The sequence below is a fragment of the Salvia hispanica genome, chromosome 1 (genome assembly GCF_023119035.1).
Source record: "Salvia hispanica cultivar TCC Black 2014 chromosome 1, UniMelb_Shisp_WGS_1.0, whole genome shotgun sequence".
Lineage (NCBI taxonomy): Eukaryota > Viridiplantae > Streptophyta > Magnoliopsida > Lamiales > Lamiaceae > Salvia > Salvia hispanica.
The window spans coordinates 20,859,842-20,877,523 of record NC_062965.1 but is presented as its reverse complement, the minus strand read 5'-3'; the positions used below and the strand labels follow the sequence as shown (position 1 = coordinate 20,877,523).

Here is a 17,682-nt window from a genome sequence, read left to right as displayed (position 1 = left end):
GAGTAATAAATTTATATTGAATTCTAGTTTAATTTATCGTAATCGTAACACAGAAGTTGCATTTATTTGGTTTATGGTACTTATAAATTACTACCTCCGTCCCACAAAGATTGTCCTAATTTTCCATTTTCGTCTGTCTCACAAAATTTATTTCATTTCACTTTTTATCATTTTTGGTAGTAGACCTCATATTCCATTAACCCATTTTTACTCACATTTTATTATAAAACCAATATATAAAATATGACCCACATTTCACTAACTTTTTCAACCTACTTTTCATTACATTTCTTAAAACTCGTGCTCGATCAAAGTGAGACCATCTTTGTGGGACGGAGGGAGTATTATGGAGCTCACAGAATTTTAGAAAATATATAAGTTTGTAAAACAATACTCCTACTATAAATTATAGTGTGATACATATTCTTAGCTAAACATAGCGTGTGTTGTCAAAATGACTAACCGAGTATATACGCATAATTATCCACCTTTTGGTATTAAATTAACTAACAACAAAAGTAATAATTGTTCGTATTTATATTGCATTACAAGGAGTACTATAAAAATTATTAGCGGTCAGATTCAATATCTCTTAAGTCCTTAACAATATTAGCGGTCAGATTCAATTTCTAGTCAATTTTCATTTTACATTTCACAATTAGCGACAATATGTATACGGAGTACTATATATATATACATTTATGATTTACACATCTAAAATTATCAAAACATAATGAATAACCATATAGTTGTGGTCCAGGTGATTTTATTGATAAAGCAATTAAGAACAAATAAGCACGCCCTACTTAGAAGTCAAAGAATTTGGTGTGACAAGAAATAATTAGAATAAAAGAAATAGTGTGAGTCAAAGAATTTGATAAAGCAATTTGTTAGTGGTAGGTACATAATCATGAGTCAAACCATGGATTTTGTATAATCATTATCATGTAGTAGTATTAATTTTTTATATATTTTTCATAATTTTTTAAAATGTGATAAAATGAAGGAAAATAGGCCTTAATTACTCTTCAAGGACGAAATGTTTAAGGCGATAAGTCTTCATGATAGAAATGCACGTGAAATTAAATTTAAGTTGTTCTAGATTAATGTTTCTGTAACAGCGTGAAATTATTTATAATCACAAGCATTAGTTACGTGTATAAAAGAAGCTTTATTGTTTGGTAGAAAACTTGTGTTTTTTTGGGTAATAGTAAGTGGTAGACACGTAATTTTAATGTTGAGAGGTTCAATTCACTGTTACGATTGTAGAATACTTTATATAACTCGGTAAAAGTAGTCCGATGTTAAAAAGCCGACAATTCAATATAAATGATAAAAAATGATATTAATAGCCATACATCTTTATAAAAAAAAAAACACAATAAATTTAAAGTAAATGATAAAAAAAAAAAGTTAATCATAAATTATTCTTTAATACGACAAAATTTGTAAAAATAATTTACAATAATTTTTATTTAATATATTTATATATTTAATATTATTGATTATGAATAGATTTTGATAAGTTAATTAATAAAAAATAGAAAATAATTTTTTTATGGATAATATATATAGAAAAATAAAAGGTACTAGAAAAACAATAAAACTAACATAAGACTCAAGGGGAAGGAAAAATGTGAAAGAATGAGTTATTGGAACTATCCCCTACAAAAATTAGATCAGAAGCAAGCAAGCAATATTTAGCTAGTTAGTAAAAAAAATTCATTTTGGTCATAACCCAATAAATTGTTTGTTTCAACTTTTCTTTTACTTTTAACCAATGTCGTATCCAGAGTTTTTGATTTGGAGGTGCAAGTTTGTACGAAAATAATTATAAATACTTAACATATATAAGAAAATAATGAAAAAGAAAAAAAAATATTGAATACTTGATCCTGTTGGGGTTCAAACCCAACCCACAAGAAAGATAGCGTGAATGAATTGGCACTAAAGCATTTTGTCATTTTGTTTAACTAAAAAATAGTATTAATATTATAATTTTTGGGGGTGCAGTTGTACCCCAAATACCCTGTATACGCCGCTGCTTTTAGCACATCTTGAAGCAAACTCATCATTTTTTTTTCATACATTGTTCTCAAATTATTATTTTATTCGACTGTATAAAAAGACACCATCAATGCCCACGTGATAGGTATCAAAACTCGCGAAATCAAATTCACATTAAAAATAAAGGGTAGAATTGCAAGAATTATATGCACTAAATTGAATTTTTTTCACACCCCACATTTCATCATTGAAAAATTAATGACATAATGCACTTCAATTCCACATATAATCTTGTTTAATTTCTAATCAAATCTAGAGAGAGAGACAGAGAGTTACTGCAGGGGAAGTCTTCTTTGGAAGAGTAAGAATCCCTAATTATAATGTATAAATAGTGGTAGTATTAGAAAAGTTAATCTACATAATTAAAACTCCACTAAATCATAGAGAAATGAGAAATGAGAAAAACATAACTGAAAAACCAAACATAGAGAAATGAGAAATTAAGGGCATGTTTGATAAGTTAGTAATACCAAGATAGAAAATTATATATGGACATTTCTAATTGTTTGATATCATAGTTAAGCTTAACTCAAAGCTCAATATAAGACCAGAGCCCTATCTAATCTTACCAAAATTATAACATTAACCTTGTTTATGTATCTCACCAATTTGTCAAGTTAAATATACAATACAAATTTAGATAATTTCTTTTCTATCAAACAACGACGGAAAAAAATTATATCTTTGCATATCTTGACATGAAGCTCGTATTTCTTATCTTATTTTACATATCTTCTCATATCTCATCTTTTTTATCAAACGAGTCCTAAATATTAAATATTAAATATTAAATATCCAATAAATGCTAAAAATTTAGATAATTTCTTTTCTATCAAACAACAACGAAAAAAATTTATATCTTTGCATATCTTGACATGAGTATTTCTTATCTTATTTTACATATCTTCTCATATCTCATCTTTTTTATCAAACGAGTCCTAAATATTAAATATTAAATATCCAATAAATGCTAAAGAACATATTCCTCCGGCGCTGAGCCTCGAACCCGGGACAGAACTTTGATTTACAAACCATCTAAGCTGAATCATATTTAAGTGAATCTGATATTAATATTATATATAGAATATACAGATAAATGCAAATATAACCACCTACTTGCTATGTTTTGTTACTCAGACTATATGTAATCAATCTTTGCCAATAAATGCAAGTATAATACCATTCAGAAAGCAATCTACCAATTTCGATTAGCAGTCCATAACGAGTAGAGCGAGAAGAAGGAAGACCACAAGATTGAATGATTGTTGACAAAATAAATGAATTGATGACGGAAAATTGAATAAAAAAATTGAATCAATACTAAGTTCATAACAAACAAAATCACTGAATCGAAGATGGTGGATAATAAGAGAATGAAATATGACTATCGATTATACCCTAAGCGATTTTTTTTTCTTTTTATATTTAATATAGCTTGCCACATGGCATGCTGAGAGCTATCCGATTTAAAGATCTAATAGTGTTAAATTGGTGGTCACTATAGCTATTAATATATCTTATTTATATATTTAAAATATCAAAAAGTTCAATTAATTATCCAAATATTTATTTTTATCAAAGTACTCAAAATACGTATAATCCACTAACTTGTATCAGCAAATAAAATTATTATAAAAAAATAAAATCATATACGGAGTAGTATATATTGATACAAAGAAATACTGTAGTTATTTTTTTGTGTTAATTTAAAAAAATAGGCTGTAGATGGTGCATATATAATTTGGTTCTTTATTTGTCTACATGCCACAAAGTCACATGTTGAGTGTATGAAATAAAAGTACAATCTTGAGTTTTGCTGTTAAGTACTCCATCCGTCCTAAGATAAGTGACCTACTTCTTTTGGGCACGGGATTTAAGGAATGATATTTAAATAAGTTAAAATGGAGAGAGTAAAGTATGAGAGAGGGAAAAGTAGAGGAGAGAAGAGAGAATAAAGTAGGTGGAGAATAAAGTAAGAGAGATGACTTTTTGCTAAAAATGGAAATAGATCACTTATAGTGGGACACCCCAAAAAGAAATACAAGTCACTTATCTTGGGACGGATGGAGTACAATTTTTGCTGTTAAGTACAATCAGCCTGAGGTAAGTGACAATTTTTTGTATAAGTTCGAGTTCCATACATTAACTACCAAATTTATTCTTGTGTTATCTGAATACTTTATTCATACATTCTATTTGACTTGCCAAAAAATACGTTTTGGTTTGATGTGTTAACTTGACATTTCAACACTGAATTTGTTATGTAGTTATAGTGGTAGACATCGTCGACGCCAAAAACGAGCCAAAAAGGTTTTGTGTTAGCATGACTTGAAATTCGCACGGTGACTTGAAATTCGCACGGTGTCGCGATGGTGAACGATGGATTTTGTCCATCTTACATCGTTTAGGGGCGAATGTTGAAATCATTTTCTAAGCTCGATTTGTGAGTACCGTGCGAATTTCAAGTCATTGTGACACAGAATGATTTGTGAATACCACTGAAATTGAGAGGAAGATTCGATCAGTGATTGTTCGATCTTCATGCTACACTTTATGTTCCTTCCACTGGGCGTACAAATTCTTTAAAGCAGCCATGGCAAGTGTTAACAGTAAGATGTCCATGAACCCAGCACCTACAGTAGCATTAACTTGACTAACATATTGTGTTTCAGCGTTGCAAGCAATATGGCCACCGTGTAGATAAATGATATCTTCGGCGCACTGATGGTGATGAGAAGGATAACCAGGAGAGACGAAATGATGGCAGTGTTGTTAGAACGATAGAACAGCTTGTAGAATCCGGGATGAGTGGATGCCACCACTGCTTTGCCGGCTTTGTGTGATGGCGTGTCGTCTTGCCACAAGCCGCCCGGGGGACTGAGGCTCACCTAGTGCGCCATCATAGCTATCAAACCCACCACTACCGTGGTCATTCTTATTACATCTCTGATCATGGCAGCGGTGAGCCTGAATGCACCGTGTCTAGACAAATATTATATGATCCGAAATTTTGATGCAATAATTCAAGTAAATAGAGTTAATGTTACGAAATACAAACATACGATTGTGCAAAACCAAATGCTAGTAATGGCTAATAGTCGGAAACTACAACAAGTCTAGTATAGCCTAAGATGTTCTAATTAGTTAATTATCAAAACTTGTAATATAAAAAGGTCATTCCATGCTAGTTTAAGTTAATTAAGCATTGTCAATCTTAAATACGTATAATCTACTAAGTTGTATCAGCAAATAAAATTGTTGTAAAAAATAAAATCATATACGGAGTAGTATATATTGATACAAAGAAATACTTGTTTTTTGGTGTTAATTTAAAAAAGTCACATGTCGAGTGATGAAATTAAAGCAAATTTCACAGTCTGCATTCCATATTTGCATGCATTATTGGTGATCAAGATGCATCTAAAATTACTAAGAGTGGGAAAATTTGATGGCTAAACCGGGGTTCTACAGCACATAGAGAGAGTTGGTGGTTTCAGAGTCCTTTTTCTCATGCAAGCAACGACAGTCAAAATCGCCAAAAACAAATACTACTCCTAGGATAAACAAAATTGCAATTATTCTCCTTGTGTTCTCACAACCTTCTCTGTAAAAAAACACAACCTTCTCTGTTTAGGCGAAAAAATGGAGGCTTCCAGTTCCAGAGTAGATGATGGTGCAACGATGAAGAAGTCAGTAGAAGAGCAACTCTATTTTGCTGCAAAGGTGGAAGATCTGCCACACTTCGACGCACTGTATCATCAACATCCTTTTGTTGTTGAACAAACGGTGTATTCTGGATCACGAAACTTGTTGCACATTGCAACAGCGGAGGGAAAAGCACGGATCGTGGGTCTGTTGGTGAAGAAATGCCCACAACTAGCTGAAAGAGCTCGACGACAAACGGTCGACGCCGCTTCACATGCGGCAGCCAAAGGGCACGTTGGGATTGCGGGAATGCTGTTGTCTGTGGCCCCCAAGATGTGTTGGCGGCTCGACGACCACGACATGAACCCGGTTCATGTCGCAGCCGCCAACGGCCATGTAGACGTCCTCCGGCTTTTGATAGAGCATGACCTGTCTTCCGGAATGGAGCTGTTGGAGGGTCGCCGAAGTGTGTTGTCGTTGATTGTGAAGCGTCGGAAGTTAGCAGCGTTGACATTTCTCGTGGAAACGTATCCGGATCTTGTTCTTGAGCAGGATGTCGATGGTGAGACCATCTTGAGCTTTGCGATCAAGTACAAGTATCCTGAGGTAATTAAGTGCTCAATTAATTTATTGTTGTGTTTAGTCATACATTCTGTTGTCTTGTCTGAACATCGGATTAAATTGTTGTGGTTAATGTATGACTAAAGTGCTATTTTAATCTATGTTTATGCTTAGGGCTGGGTAAATATACCGGAAAAACGGTATATCGATCGTATCGTACTGAAAAATATCCAAAAATATCAAATTTTTGATATACTGAAATTTTCGGTACGATACAATACCGTATAGTAAGTCTTCGATATGATAACGATATGAATTTTCTTATACCGCGGTATACCATTTTATATAGAATATACGATATATATCGATATTGTCGGTATACCGAAATATATAAAAAATCAATACGTATTGAATTATAAATACATACCGTTTATACTGATTATAATAATAATAATACTCTCTCCATCCACGAAAAATAGAGCACATTTGCCATTTTAGGTTGTCCACGAAAAATATAGCACATTTAAAAAAGGAAAGTTTTCATCAACTTTTCTCTTATTATTTTCTCTTCTCTCTTACTAATAATATGCATCACACATTCCACTAACACTACTTGTCTCTTACTTTAAATATGGACCCCACATTCCACTAACACTACTTCTTTCTTACTTTACCAGTTCCACATTAAAACTCATATCATTTCACAATATGACCTATTTTTCATGGACGTGGGAGTATAATTTTTTTTTTAAGATTGAAAGTTTAAAATCATAAAAAGATGTCCATTTAATTTATTTATATATTCAAAAAATATTTGAAAATCCTAAAATCATAAATAGATATCCATTTAATTTTGATATACGGTATACCGAAGTTCGGTACGATATACCGAAATTTCAATACGGTAACGGTATAGATATTATCTATAACGAAATTTCGGTATACCAAAATCCGATATACCGAAACTTTCAATACGGTAACGATATGAAATTCTTTCATATCGATATTTTTGATATGATAACGATACAAAAGTTTCGGTACAATATATCGTATCGACCCAACCCTATTTATGCTTAATGAAATTCTTCAAATTAGGGCATCAATTAATTTTTGTGACTAATGTATGACTAAAGGGCTTTTTTGTGCTCCGCTCACCCAATTAATTTATATATTTTGTGTTACTTTAGTCATACATTATTCTCTTTGTTTCACTTATGTTAAAATTAGGGCTCATAATAGGATGAAAAATACATCAATTAATTAATTATAGGCTCAAAAATACATTACATTCTTGAAAACAAAAAACACTTTGTAAAGCATTTTTTATCTCAGTCACAACTTAGTAAAAATACATTATCACCATGTAGCCCTGCCCTGCCCAAATATGAAGGTCTAATATAGGTTTTATCGAATATGAAAACAAAGACACAAAGATTTAAATAGTGGCGTTGGATTCTTTCAAAATCAAATCCAAAAAAAATAGGTCTAATTTATTTTTGTGTTTTGCTCATACATTTTGTTTGTTTGATTTTGGTTTGATGTGTTAATTAACTTGACATTTCAACACTAAGCTTTGCTATTAAATACAATCAATCATTCTGAGGTAATTAAGTGCTCTGCTCACCCAATTAATTTATATATTTTTGTGTTATTTTAGACATACATTATTCTGTTTGTTTCACTTAGTTTAATCCATGTTGTACCCAAATTGTTAAAATTAGGCTGAAAAATACATCAATTAATTAATTATAGGCTCAAAAATACATTATGTTCTTCATTACATTCTTGAAAACAAAAAACTTTGTAAAGCATTTTTAATCTCAGTCACAACTTAGCAAAAATACATTATCACCATGTAGCCCTGCCCAAATATGAAGGTCTAATATAGGTTCAAATATCTTTATCAAATATGAAAACAAAGACACAAAGCTTTAAATAGTGGCCTTGGATTCTTTCAGAATCAAACTAAAAAAAAATAGGTCTAATTTATTTTTGTGTTTACTCATACATTCTGTTTGTTTGATTTTGGTTTGATGTGTTAATTAACTTGACATTTCGACACTAAGCTTTGCTATTAAATACAATCAATCATCCTGAGGTAATTAAGTGCTCAATTAGCCACCCAATTAATTTATTTTTGTGTTTAGTGATCATACGTTTTGTTGTCTGAACATGGATTAAAATCATATATATGCTCAAAATGCCCAATATGCTTACTGAAATCATAGTTGAAAAATTCAAATATGTTTTGGTTTGACGTGTTAATTAACTTGACATTCACTGAATTTGTTCAAGATTAAAGTTGTTATTGGCATAATTGATTTTGCACTATCATTTAGCACTATTATTTACTTGAATTGATTGAATCAAAATATCAGATCATAGCATATCTGTCAAGACATAAAGCATTCAGGCACATCACTAGGCACATCACTACCATGATCCGAAATACAACCGTAACGTCCTCGGTAGTGATGGGTCTGGTAGCCCAGATGGCATATGCGGCGAGCCTCAGGCCCCCGGGCGGCTATTGGCAAGACACCACGTCATCACACAAAGCCGGCAAAGTAGTGGTGACATCCACTCATAGCGGACTCTACAAGTTGTTCGTGCGTTCTAACAACACGACCTACGTTTCGGCTCTCCTGGTGATCTTTCTCATCAACATCATTCCGCCGCAGACATCAATCATCTACACACTCGCCGTATTGCTTGAGACGATTGTGGCATTAGGAGGTGTTTCGCTTGGCAACTGCCACGATCATCACGAATCCAGTGCAAATACATCTTGTTCGTCAAGTCATTACAACTGTAGGTGCTGCGATCGCGGGCATCTTGCTGTTGGTTATTTCCATGGCTGTTTTGAAGAATGCGTACACGAAATAGAAGCAGCAGAATCTGCAGAATGAAGATCGTTCGTTCACTGATCTAGTCTTCCGTGTGTTTTATCGGTTTCAATGTTAGTTCAACTTTATCTGCCACGTCCTGCTCTAGACTAAAACTTTTAGTTAGTTATCAGACATTCCCTAAGTTTCAGTTATTCCCTAAGGCAGAAAGAAGTATTATCAGACATTATATCAGACTAATAGATTATCTATTTTTCCTTATCTTTTTGTCAAGTATTTGTTGCTATGTTGCAATTTGAGGGTGAGAAATGATTCAAGTTAATAGTAACAGATTGCTTGTCAAGTACTCTCTCTGTCCCCCATTAAGAGTCACACTTTTCCATTTCGGTCCGTCCTCAATTAAGAGTCACACTTCATTTTTACCATAAATAGTAAGTAGGTCCCACATTCCACTAACTCAATTCATTCACATTTTATTATAAAACCAATATAAAAAAATGGGTCCCACATTCCACTAACTTTTTCAACCAACTCTTCTTTACATTTCTTAAAACCCGTGCCCGGTCAAAGAGTGACTCTTAATAGGGGACGGAGGGAGTATTTGTCTGCTATGTTGCAATTTGAGGGTGAGAAATGATTCAAGTTAATGGTAACATATTGAGTTGAATTCCGGGGACATCGTTTACAGAGGAATTGAGAGAAAACGATTGAATCTTATTGAGTAATTGTCTCAGTATAAGAGGAATTACAATTAGTATTTCTTTCAATATAAAAAATCACATAAATATCAAAAGCATAAATGTAACGATATATCTAACCAAAAGATGTGCCTTTTCATTGGTTTGGTTAAACAATGATTAGCTTATTTTGCATGGGGCATTATTTGGCCTAAGGCCTAAGGGTCTCACATTTAACTAATTTTTTCAATCAATTTTTCTTTATTTTTTGAAAATGGTGTCCGGTCAAAGAGTGACAATTAATCTGGGACGAATGAAGTATTTATTTATATACAAAAAAATATAAATAAGGGCTTAAGTCCATCCTCATGTCATTGTAGATCTATCATTGACCACCGCTATCGTTAGCTTCAGAGACGAAGCCAGAATTTTTTTTTATTGAGGGGCCCGAGTTTTAGGTATTTTTTAGTGTTGGTATGGCCAAAAGTTGTTTCAATAAATAGATAGTTGCAAGCGATATAGATGAATAATTAGAGGAAAAAAAATTAGAGATACGTAGTAGAACCTAGATATAGATATGTTGGTCATTGTTAGAAAATAAAGTGTAAGTAAATTAGAAAATAAGACAAAAATCGGATATATATGAAAATAAATAGCAGTCCGGGTAAAACTCTTCGACATAAAAGTGTAAGAAAATAAAATAAAGACTCGTATGAATATAACTCATGTCAAATCTCAAATGCAATTTCACATAGAAAAATTGAAGGGATCTAATAAATTGCAATGATTGCTAGAGCTAGCTGTAAATGATCCCAAAGATTAGGTATTAAATTACAAATAACCAAATGGTGTTACAAGCATACAATCGTCAAATAAAGCTGTCGATAAATTCATTTTATTTGATATGTTAGTTTATCTAATTAGGTAAATTATTTTTCTATAATTAGTTTTAATTTACTAAGATTTGTAAATTTTTTTATCAATTCAAATGATTATTGGCATATAATGTACAAATGTATTTATTTTAGATTATAGAGAAAAGAGTGTTAGACAATACAATTGGACATAAAACAAGGAGAATAAATCAATTTGTTCAAGAGGGAACTCGAACTTGGGACACAAAACGAAGAAAATAAAACAGTAGGACATAAAAAAAGAAAAATATAAGGATTTGTCCATACCAGGATTCAAACCTGGGACACTAAGACTAGAGGCTTGGGCCCAAACCAACTGCACTAGGTGAGATTTTATGTATTTGTGTAGAATATATATACTAATAATAATATAAGATGGGGGGCCCAGTGGCCCCCCAGGCCCATAGTGGCTTCGTCCCTGGTTAGCTTATACTCTTCTTCTCGTTGCCTTACCTCTTCCTCCTCCTCTCTGTCCCTCCCTCTCTTGCATCACCGCAAACTCCTTCTTCATGGTCATATTCATGATTGAATGATTGTACTTTTACGTGAATAGATAGATTACTTTTATATATATATATATATATATATATATTTTAATTAAATAAAAAATTTATTTGTAAAAATAAAATAAGACAATCGTAGAAATCAGAGTAATCAGTATGAACATTATTTAACCTAATAATGCTACTCCTAGTAAATCTTATTTAACCTTATTTAAGTTGATTAATAGTAGTACTACTAGTAAATCAATAATCTACACCTATAATAAACGTTTGGTGTAACGGTTGTTGGTGAACCCGCTGAAGACACGTGTCGTGAAATAAGTGGTTCTCATATGACGGTTTACCAAATTACCCTTTTCGTGTTTTCCGGTAGTTTTAACTAATTCTCCAGTGGAGCACACACTCATATGATATATACGCGCCGACTTTTCTTTTCGAAAAAAGAGGTGGCTGAAAACAGCCTCATCCCTCAAAATAAACACAAAAATACTTGGAAAAAAGGGGAAATAAATCAGAAAATTTTGATTCCTGGAGCTTTTACTCCGCATACAGGTATTTGTTTTTAGCTTATTGTTCATAAATTTCCTTCCTTTTTATTTATTTATTTATTACTTTTTCGAAATTTTGAGATCTGCTAATATTCATTGTATGTGTTCATTTGTCAGAATCCAGTTTCCCACTTTTCTTTCATTTATTTTGAGATTTAGAATTTTCCCGTTTGTGATTTTTGATGATCTGTGGAAAGATATAATAAGCATTGGGATACTGTTTTTTGCAGGGTGTTTGAAGGGTTTAGCTCGGATTTCTTAATTATTGGGAAGTTAATTGAATATTTGTGTTATCACACTGAAGAAGTGTGAACAGATTTAATTGAGAGAAATGGGGTTTGCTTTGTTTTCGCCTTCGAAGGAGATTTCATTTTCTAGCTTAGAGAGCATTTCTCAGAACAAGAGCTCGAAACATGTTTTTCCCAAGACATTCAGTAGACTTGGTGAGCTGAATAGAGAGGAAAGAGGTGATGGGGTTGTGAAGAAGGGGTCCGTGTCGAGCCATTTGGTGAGGGGGCACTTGGAAGGGTCGTTTGTCGGCAAGAAGCAGCTCAAAGAGCCATCGATGAAGCTGGATTTTGTGCGGACGTTGCTGATTGATAATTACGATAGCTACACGTATAATATTTATCAGGAGCTATCTGTCATCAATGGATGTAAGATTTCTCTCTCGTTTGCTGTTTGTACAGTTTTTGGCTTGTTTGTTTGGTATTTCTGCAATGTGGTTGAGATGCAATTTTGTGTATTTTACTTAGGCAATGGTAGTTTTGAACAAAATTCTATTAAATCCATTGTATATGATACCGGAAGAGGATAGGGAGAATGAGGGACTGAATTTAGTTTCTGATGTAAAGTTTTATTGTGATTTCTTGAAGGAAAATCGGGCTATTGGATTTAATTTTAGAACAAAGGAAGCCATAATTGTTTTCTGTTTTTGCATGATTAGATCAACTTAGATTTTGGAATTGTTTTTACTGAGGGACTGAAGTTAGTTATTGTGTACAATTCAATGAGGTTGGTTAAAGGTCACTTTCTTAGTAGATGGTGGATGGCAGTTGCTTTTGTATATGTGAAGGTTCTCTTAAAAGCTGTGGAAAGGAGTGCTCCCGACTCATACTTTATTGTTTATTGTTGACATTACATCAGTGCCTCCGGTGGTCATCCGTAATGATGAATGGTCGTGGGAAGAAGTTTGCCATTACCTGTACGAGGAAAAGCTATTTGACAACATCGTGATATCTCCTGGTCCAGGTTCTCCAACCTGTGCAGCCGATATAGGTTAGACCCAAAAGCGTCGATTCAAGCACTTTTACTATTTACATTGACAATGCAACCTACTTTACTAGTTTATTATATGGAATCCTTGTTTTCTTCCAAGCATCTCCTTTAGGAGGCGAACACATTCTGTGTGAATTGTTAATCTTATTTTCACTTAGCAAGGTGAAATGATGAGTTTTTTGGATTTCATTGCTGCCTTAGATTCTTACTCCAAAAACTTATCAAATGCGAAGTTGATCAAGAATAATATTTCTCTAATATGTGTTATAATCAAGGTTAAATTTGTCCGTGATCACAACTTACAAATCATATTTTAGTTCAAACTGGTCTTGTAGTAAAAAGAGATTTCTGCTCCAATATGTAATGATATATTGTTCGATTTGTGTCGACTCTGAATTCTGAATTGTTGCAGGAATATGCCTCAAGCTGCTGCTTGAATGCACAGACATCCCAATTCTAGGTGTTTGCCTCGGCCATCAGGTATATTTTGTCCATCATATTGGTTTTGTACATGTTTTTCCACATTTCTCTTTTTTTCCTCTTTCTAATACAATAAATTAGGCTTTTCTGATGTCAACTGAACTATGGACATGAAAAACCGTGCAGGCTTTAGGTTACGTGCATGGTGCTCGGATCATCCATGCTCCCGAGCCTATTCATGGACGACTAAGGTATACATTTTTGTTGGGTTTTCTACTAAGAGTCGTGCCTTCAAGTTCTGACACAGTTGAAAATGTAGTTGAAGGTGTTACGACTTTCATCGAAGAATACGGAAGTTACTATTGCATTGAGATCTTGATTCTAAAATACATGACCCCTGAGCCTATCCCTTGCATTGAAGAGTTAGTTTCCGAAATATTGTGGCTGATTTGAATTGTTTTCTTGTGGCTTTTACAGTGACGTTGAGCATGATGCTTGCGAATTGTTCAATGGGATTCCTTCTGGACGAAATTCAGGATTTAAGGTGACATTTAAAGATCTTCCTCCAAAAAAATACAAATTGGTAGTTTGTGTCAGTAGTTAAAATCTTGCTCGGCTCTGTGTAACATCAATATGACATGGTGGAAATTGTTGAACATCTAGTGTGTTGACCTGACGCAGGTGGTGCGATACCATTCTCTTGTGATAGACCCGAGCTCACTTCCCAAAGATCTCATACCTATAGCCTGGACATCATCTCATGAAACAATTCCATTTCTTGATGGTTTTGAGGGTCAAGGTGACCTGAACACTTTTGCTAAATCTTTATCTACAAAGTTCGACAATGGTTTGCATCGGCATCCTGCCAAATCACAGGAGTTGCGGACTAGAGATATTCTTATGGGTATTATGCACTGTAGTCGACCTCATTACGGCCTTCAGGTGAATTGTCATCCAACTCATAAGTTTTTCGACTTTGGTGTTACTTATTCAACAATTAATTGGCTTTGTTTATTTGGTTCTAGTTTCATCCAGAGAGCGTTGCTACATACCATGGAAGGCAAATATTCAAGAATTTTGCGGAGATCACGAAAGACCATTGGTCCCGATTGCAATCATCCTCAGATAGCATGAGGGACTTTTATCGTTCTGGTAATCTAATTCAATAAATAAGACGACTCTTCTGTTTTATTCGTGTAGAATGTTCAGATATGAAAATCACCATAGAAACTGGTGAAAGTGAACTTTACTTAGCGCGTATGCAGGTTTCTGCCGTAAATCAACTATTCCAAGAAGTTGCGAGAAGCAAGCCTTTAATGAATGGATTTGATAACCTGAAGCATGCCGGCCTCTGCAACTTAATGAAGTCACCACCAAACTCGAGATTTGCAAAATATTTGAAATTGAAATGGAGAAAACTCGAGTGTTCTGCCAACCAAGTTGGTGGTTCAGGAAGCATATTCTCCGAGCTGTTTGGAAGCCATCGTGCAGAAAACACGTTTTGGCTGGATAGTTCCTCGACTGAGATGGTTTCCATCTTCCCTCTTCGTCTCTTCTAATAGAAGTAGAAATGTAGTCTGCGTTTTCTTTAGCCTCTGATCATAAACCATCTTGTCTTTGTAGAACAGAGCTCGCTTTTCGTTTATGGGAGGCAAAGGTGGACCACTGTGGAAACAAGTGACGTTTAGGCTTTCGAATAAGTGGTTAGTCTCCGGCCTATTGTGGTTATAAGATGCCGCTGTTTTAGACGCTGAATCACTTACGAGCTCAATCTGTGGATATTAGTTGCAGTAACACGACATCTGGTCACGGAGGCTATCTTTCAGTTGGAGATTACAATGGATCTGTTACAAACACTTATTTGCAGAAGGGATTTTTCGACTTTTTGAATCAGGTAAATTTCTCAAGAATGTGGTGTTTTCTTACCTTTCTTCTTATACTAAATTGTCTCTGTGTTTCGTGCTTCAGGAGCTCGAATCAATTTGCTATGATGCAGCCGATTTCGATGGACTTCCTTTCGATTTCTATGGTGGCTATATTGGTTACATCGGGTATGCCAGCCATCTCTACATGTGTTTCTTAAATACATCAATCAATACGACTATTATACATTCGATCTAAAAAGTGAACGCGTGGAGTCTTTATGGATGATTTTTACTCTATATAAGCCCTATTGTGATGTTTAGCATATATAACTGGTTTCAAGTATCTGAGGAGTGGAGAATGCGTCGGTCGAATGCAGGTACAATCTTAAAGTCGAATGCGGTGCGTCTCTGAATAGCCACGAGTCAAGCACCCCCGATGCCTGCCTTTTCTTCGCAGACAACCTTGTCGTGATAGATCATCACTATGATGATGTTTATGTCATGTCCTTGCACGATGATGACACGGGCATGACTTCATGGATGGATGAGGTCGAGCAGAAGTTGCTCGACATGAAACCCCATGGCCCGAGAAAGCCCCTCTCTGTTGCATCTGCAGATGTCTCCCCAACACAAGGATTCTCCGCTGAGAAATCGAGGCAGCAGTACATCGCAGACGTCGAGGAATGCCAGAAGTTCATCAGAGACGGCGAGAGCTACGAGCTGTGTCTCACTACGCAGATGAGGAGGAGTGTTGGCGAGCTGCATTCCCTCGCGCTTTATCTGGAGATGCGCGAGAAAAATCCGGCTCCCTACGCGGCGTGGCTCAGCTTCCCCAGAGAAAACCTGTGCATCTGCTGTTCATCGCCCGAGAGGTTCCTGCGTTTGGATAGGGACGGCGTGGTGGAGGCGAAGCCGATCAAGGGAACCGTAGCTCGCGGAGCCTCTCCGGAAGCGGACGAGCTGCTCAAGCAACGGCTGCAGTACAGGCAAGTCTGCTAAATCCGAACCATAAACTTGCTGCATATTTAATTACTTCTATAAAATTTACTCCATTTACATTGAAATTTTTTGTAAGAACACACATTTTTATAATAGTCTGTTCTTACATCTCATTGCAGCGAGAAGGACCAGGCCGAAAACCTGATGATTGTGGATCTTCTGAGGAACGATTTGGGGCGCGTGTGTGAGCCTGGCTCCGTGCACGTGCCTCATCTCATGGAGGTCGAGTCCTACACAACTGTCCACACGATGGTGAGCACGATACGAGGGCAGAAACGGCCGGACGCCAGCGCGGTCGACTGCGTCCGTGCTGCGTTCCCAGGGGGCTCGATGACAGGTGCACCGAAGCTGAGATCGATGGAGATTCTCGACTCCTTGGAAACCAGCTCCCGGGGCGTTTACTCCGGGTGCATAGGATACTTCTCTTACAACCAGACGTTCGACCTCAACATTGTCATCAGAAGCGTCGTCATCCACGAAGGCGAGGCCTCCATAGGAGCCGGAGGTGCCATCACGGCTCTGTCGAATCCGGCCGACGAGTACGAGGAAATGGTGCTAAAAACCAGAGCACCAACCAAAGCTGTTTTAGAGTATCAGAGCAGCATTCTCTCCATAGATGATGAGACATAACCGAGTATCCATCATGTGATCGGTGATCCGATGGCCCGTGGATCTCAGCTCTCTTTTACCCGTTTTTCGTCCGTGTTGCTTCACATATATCGTAGGAGAAATTAGTGAGACTCGAACCCGAAACCTTTGATTTTCGAAATTCACTCAATCGTTATACTCCCGTTCCAATGGGATTCAACAGTGTAATTCAATTGACTTCGGTTTAACTATCACCCCTTCCGTTATTAATGATTCCTTTTTTTAAAATTCTCTCTTCTTTTCCGATTAAAATATCTAACAGATTTTGTTTTTCTTATTATTTCAACACACTCAATAATTATATTTGTAGTAGTGGGGGAGTGATCAATTGCTAACTCATCCCTTAGTTGCTAACTACAACTAATTTAAGACCATAAGATTTTAAAATTTTTGTGGTCTATAATTTGCCATATGTAATTTCGTTTTTCATTTTTTAATATTAAAAAGATAATAGCAAGTATCAAATTTAGGGTTTAGAAATATAATGTCAATACAGTGTATGAAATACATCAACACGAAGACATAATAATGTCAACACAATTTCATATTGACATTTTACAAGCATAATATTGACATTATGTAAGGTGTATTGACATAAATCTGTACGTAAAAAATACGAAAATTCAAAAAAAAAAAAAAATTCAAATTTTGACGTCGAAACATATGCATGTAGTATATCGTTGGAATCCTTATAAAATTATCTTTAATTTG

The 17,682-nt window shown here is 35.0% G+C and overlaps 2 protein-coding genes across 3 annotated transcripts; both read left to right on the top strand.

The window, feature by feature from the left end:
• The first annotated feature begins 5,709 nt into the window (after positions 1-5,709).
• On the top strand, positions 5,710-9,182 carry LOC125189660. Its single transcript, XM_048086918.1, has 2 exons — positions 5,710-6,318; positions 8,652-9,182. The coding sequence occupies exons 1-2, from the start codon at positions 5,710-5,712 to the stop codon at positions 9,180-9,182; spliced, it is 1,140 nt and encodes a 379-aa protein (XP_047942875.1).
• Positions 9,183-11,634: 2,452 nt separating this feature from the next.
• On the top strand, positions 11,635-17,199 carry LOC125201256 (aminodeoxychorismate synthase, chloroplastic). Of its 2 annotated transcripts, none has more exons than XM_048099295.1 (14): positions 11,635-11,765; positions 11,992-12,417; positions 12,908-13,039; positions 13,452-13,519; positions 13,646-13,710; positions 13,937-14,003; positions 14,141-14,401; positions 14,485-14,611; positions 14,714-14,988; positions 15,083-15,162; positions 15,251-15,353; positions 15,428-15,510; positions 15,702-16,310; positions 16,443-17,199. In XM_048099295.1, exons 2-14 carry the CDS (start codon positions 12,093-12,095, stop codon positions 16,951-16,953), a joined length of 2,706 nt encoding a protein of 901 aa, XP_047955252.1. In that variant the 5' UTR covers positions 11,635-11,765; positions 11,992-12,092; the 3' UTR covers positions 16,954-17,199. The 2 variants fall into 2 exon arrangements, with proteins under 2 accessions (XP_047955252.1, XP_047955251.1); XM_048099294.1 differs by having other exon boundaries at positions 15,245-15,353.
• Positions 17,200-17,682: the final 483 nt, after the last annotated feature.

Excerpts from the sequence above, each read along its gene's own strand:
- LOC125189660 (XM_048086918.1), top strand. The coding sequence starts at position 5,710 with ATGGAGGCTTCCAGTTCCAGAGTAGATGATGGTGCAACGATGAAGAAG. Across the intron at positions 6,319-8,651 it reads TCAAGTACAAGTATCCTGAG|ATCATAGCATATCTGTCAAG; the intron begins GTAATTAAGTGC and ends TCAAAATATCAG.
- LOC125201256 (XM_048099294.1), top strand. The coding sequence starts at position 12,093 with ATGGGGTTTGCTTTGTTTTCGCCTTCGAAGGAGATTTCATTTTCTAGC. Across the intron at positions 14,004-14,140 it reads GACGAAATTCAGGATTTAAG|GTGGTGCGATACCATTCTCT; the intron begins GTGACATTTAAA and ends GACCTGACGCAG. Across the intron at positions 14,402-14,484 it reads GACCTCATTACGGCCTTCAG|TTTCATCCAGAGAGCGTTGC; the intron begins GTGAATTGTCAT and ends ATTTGGTTCTAG.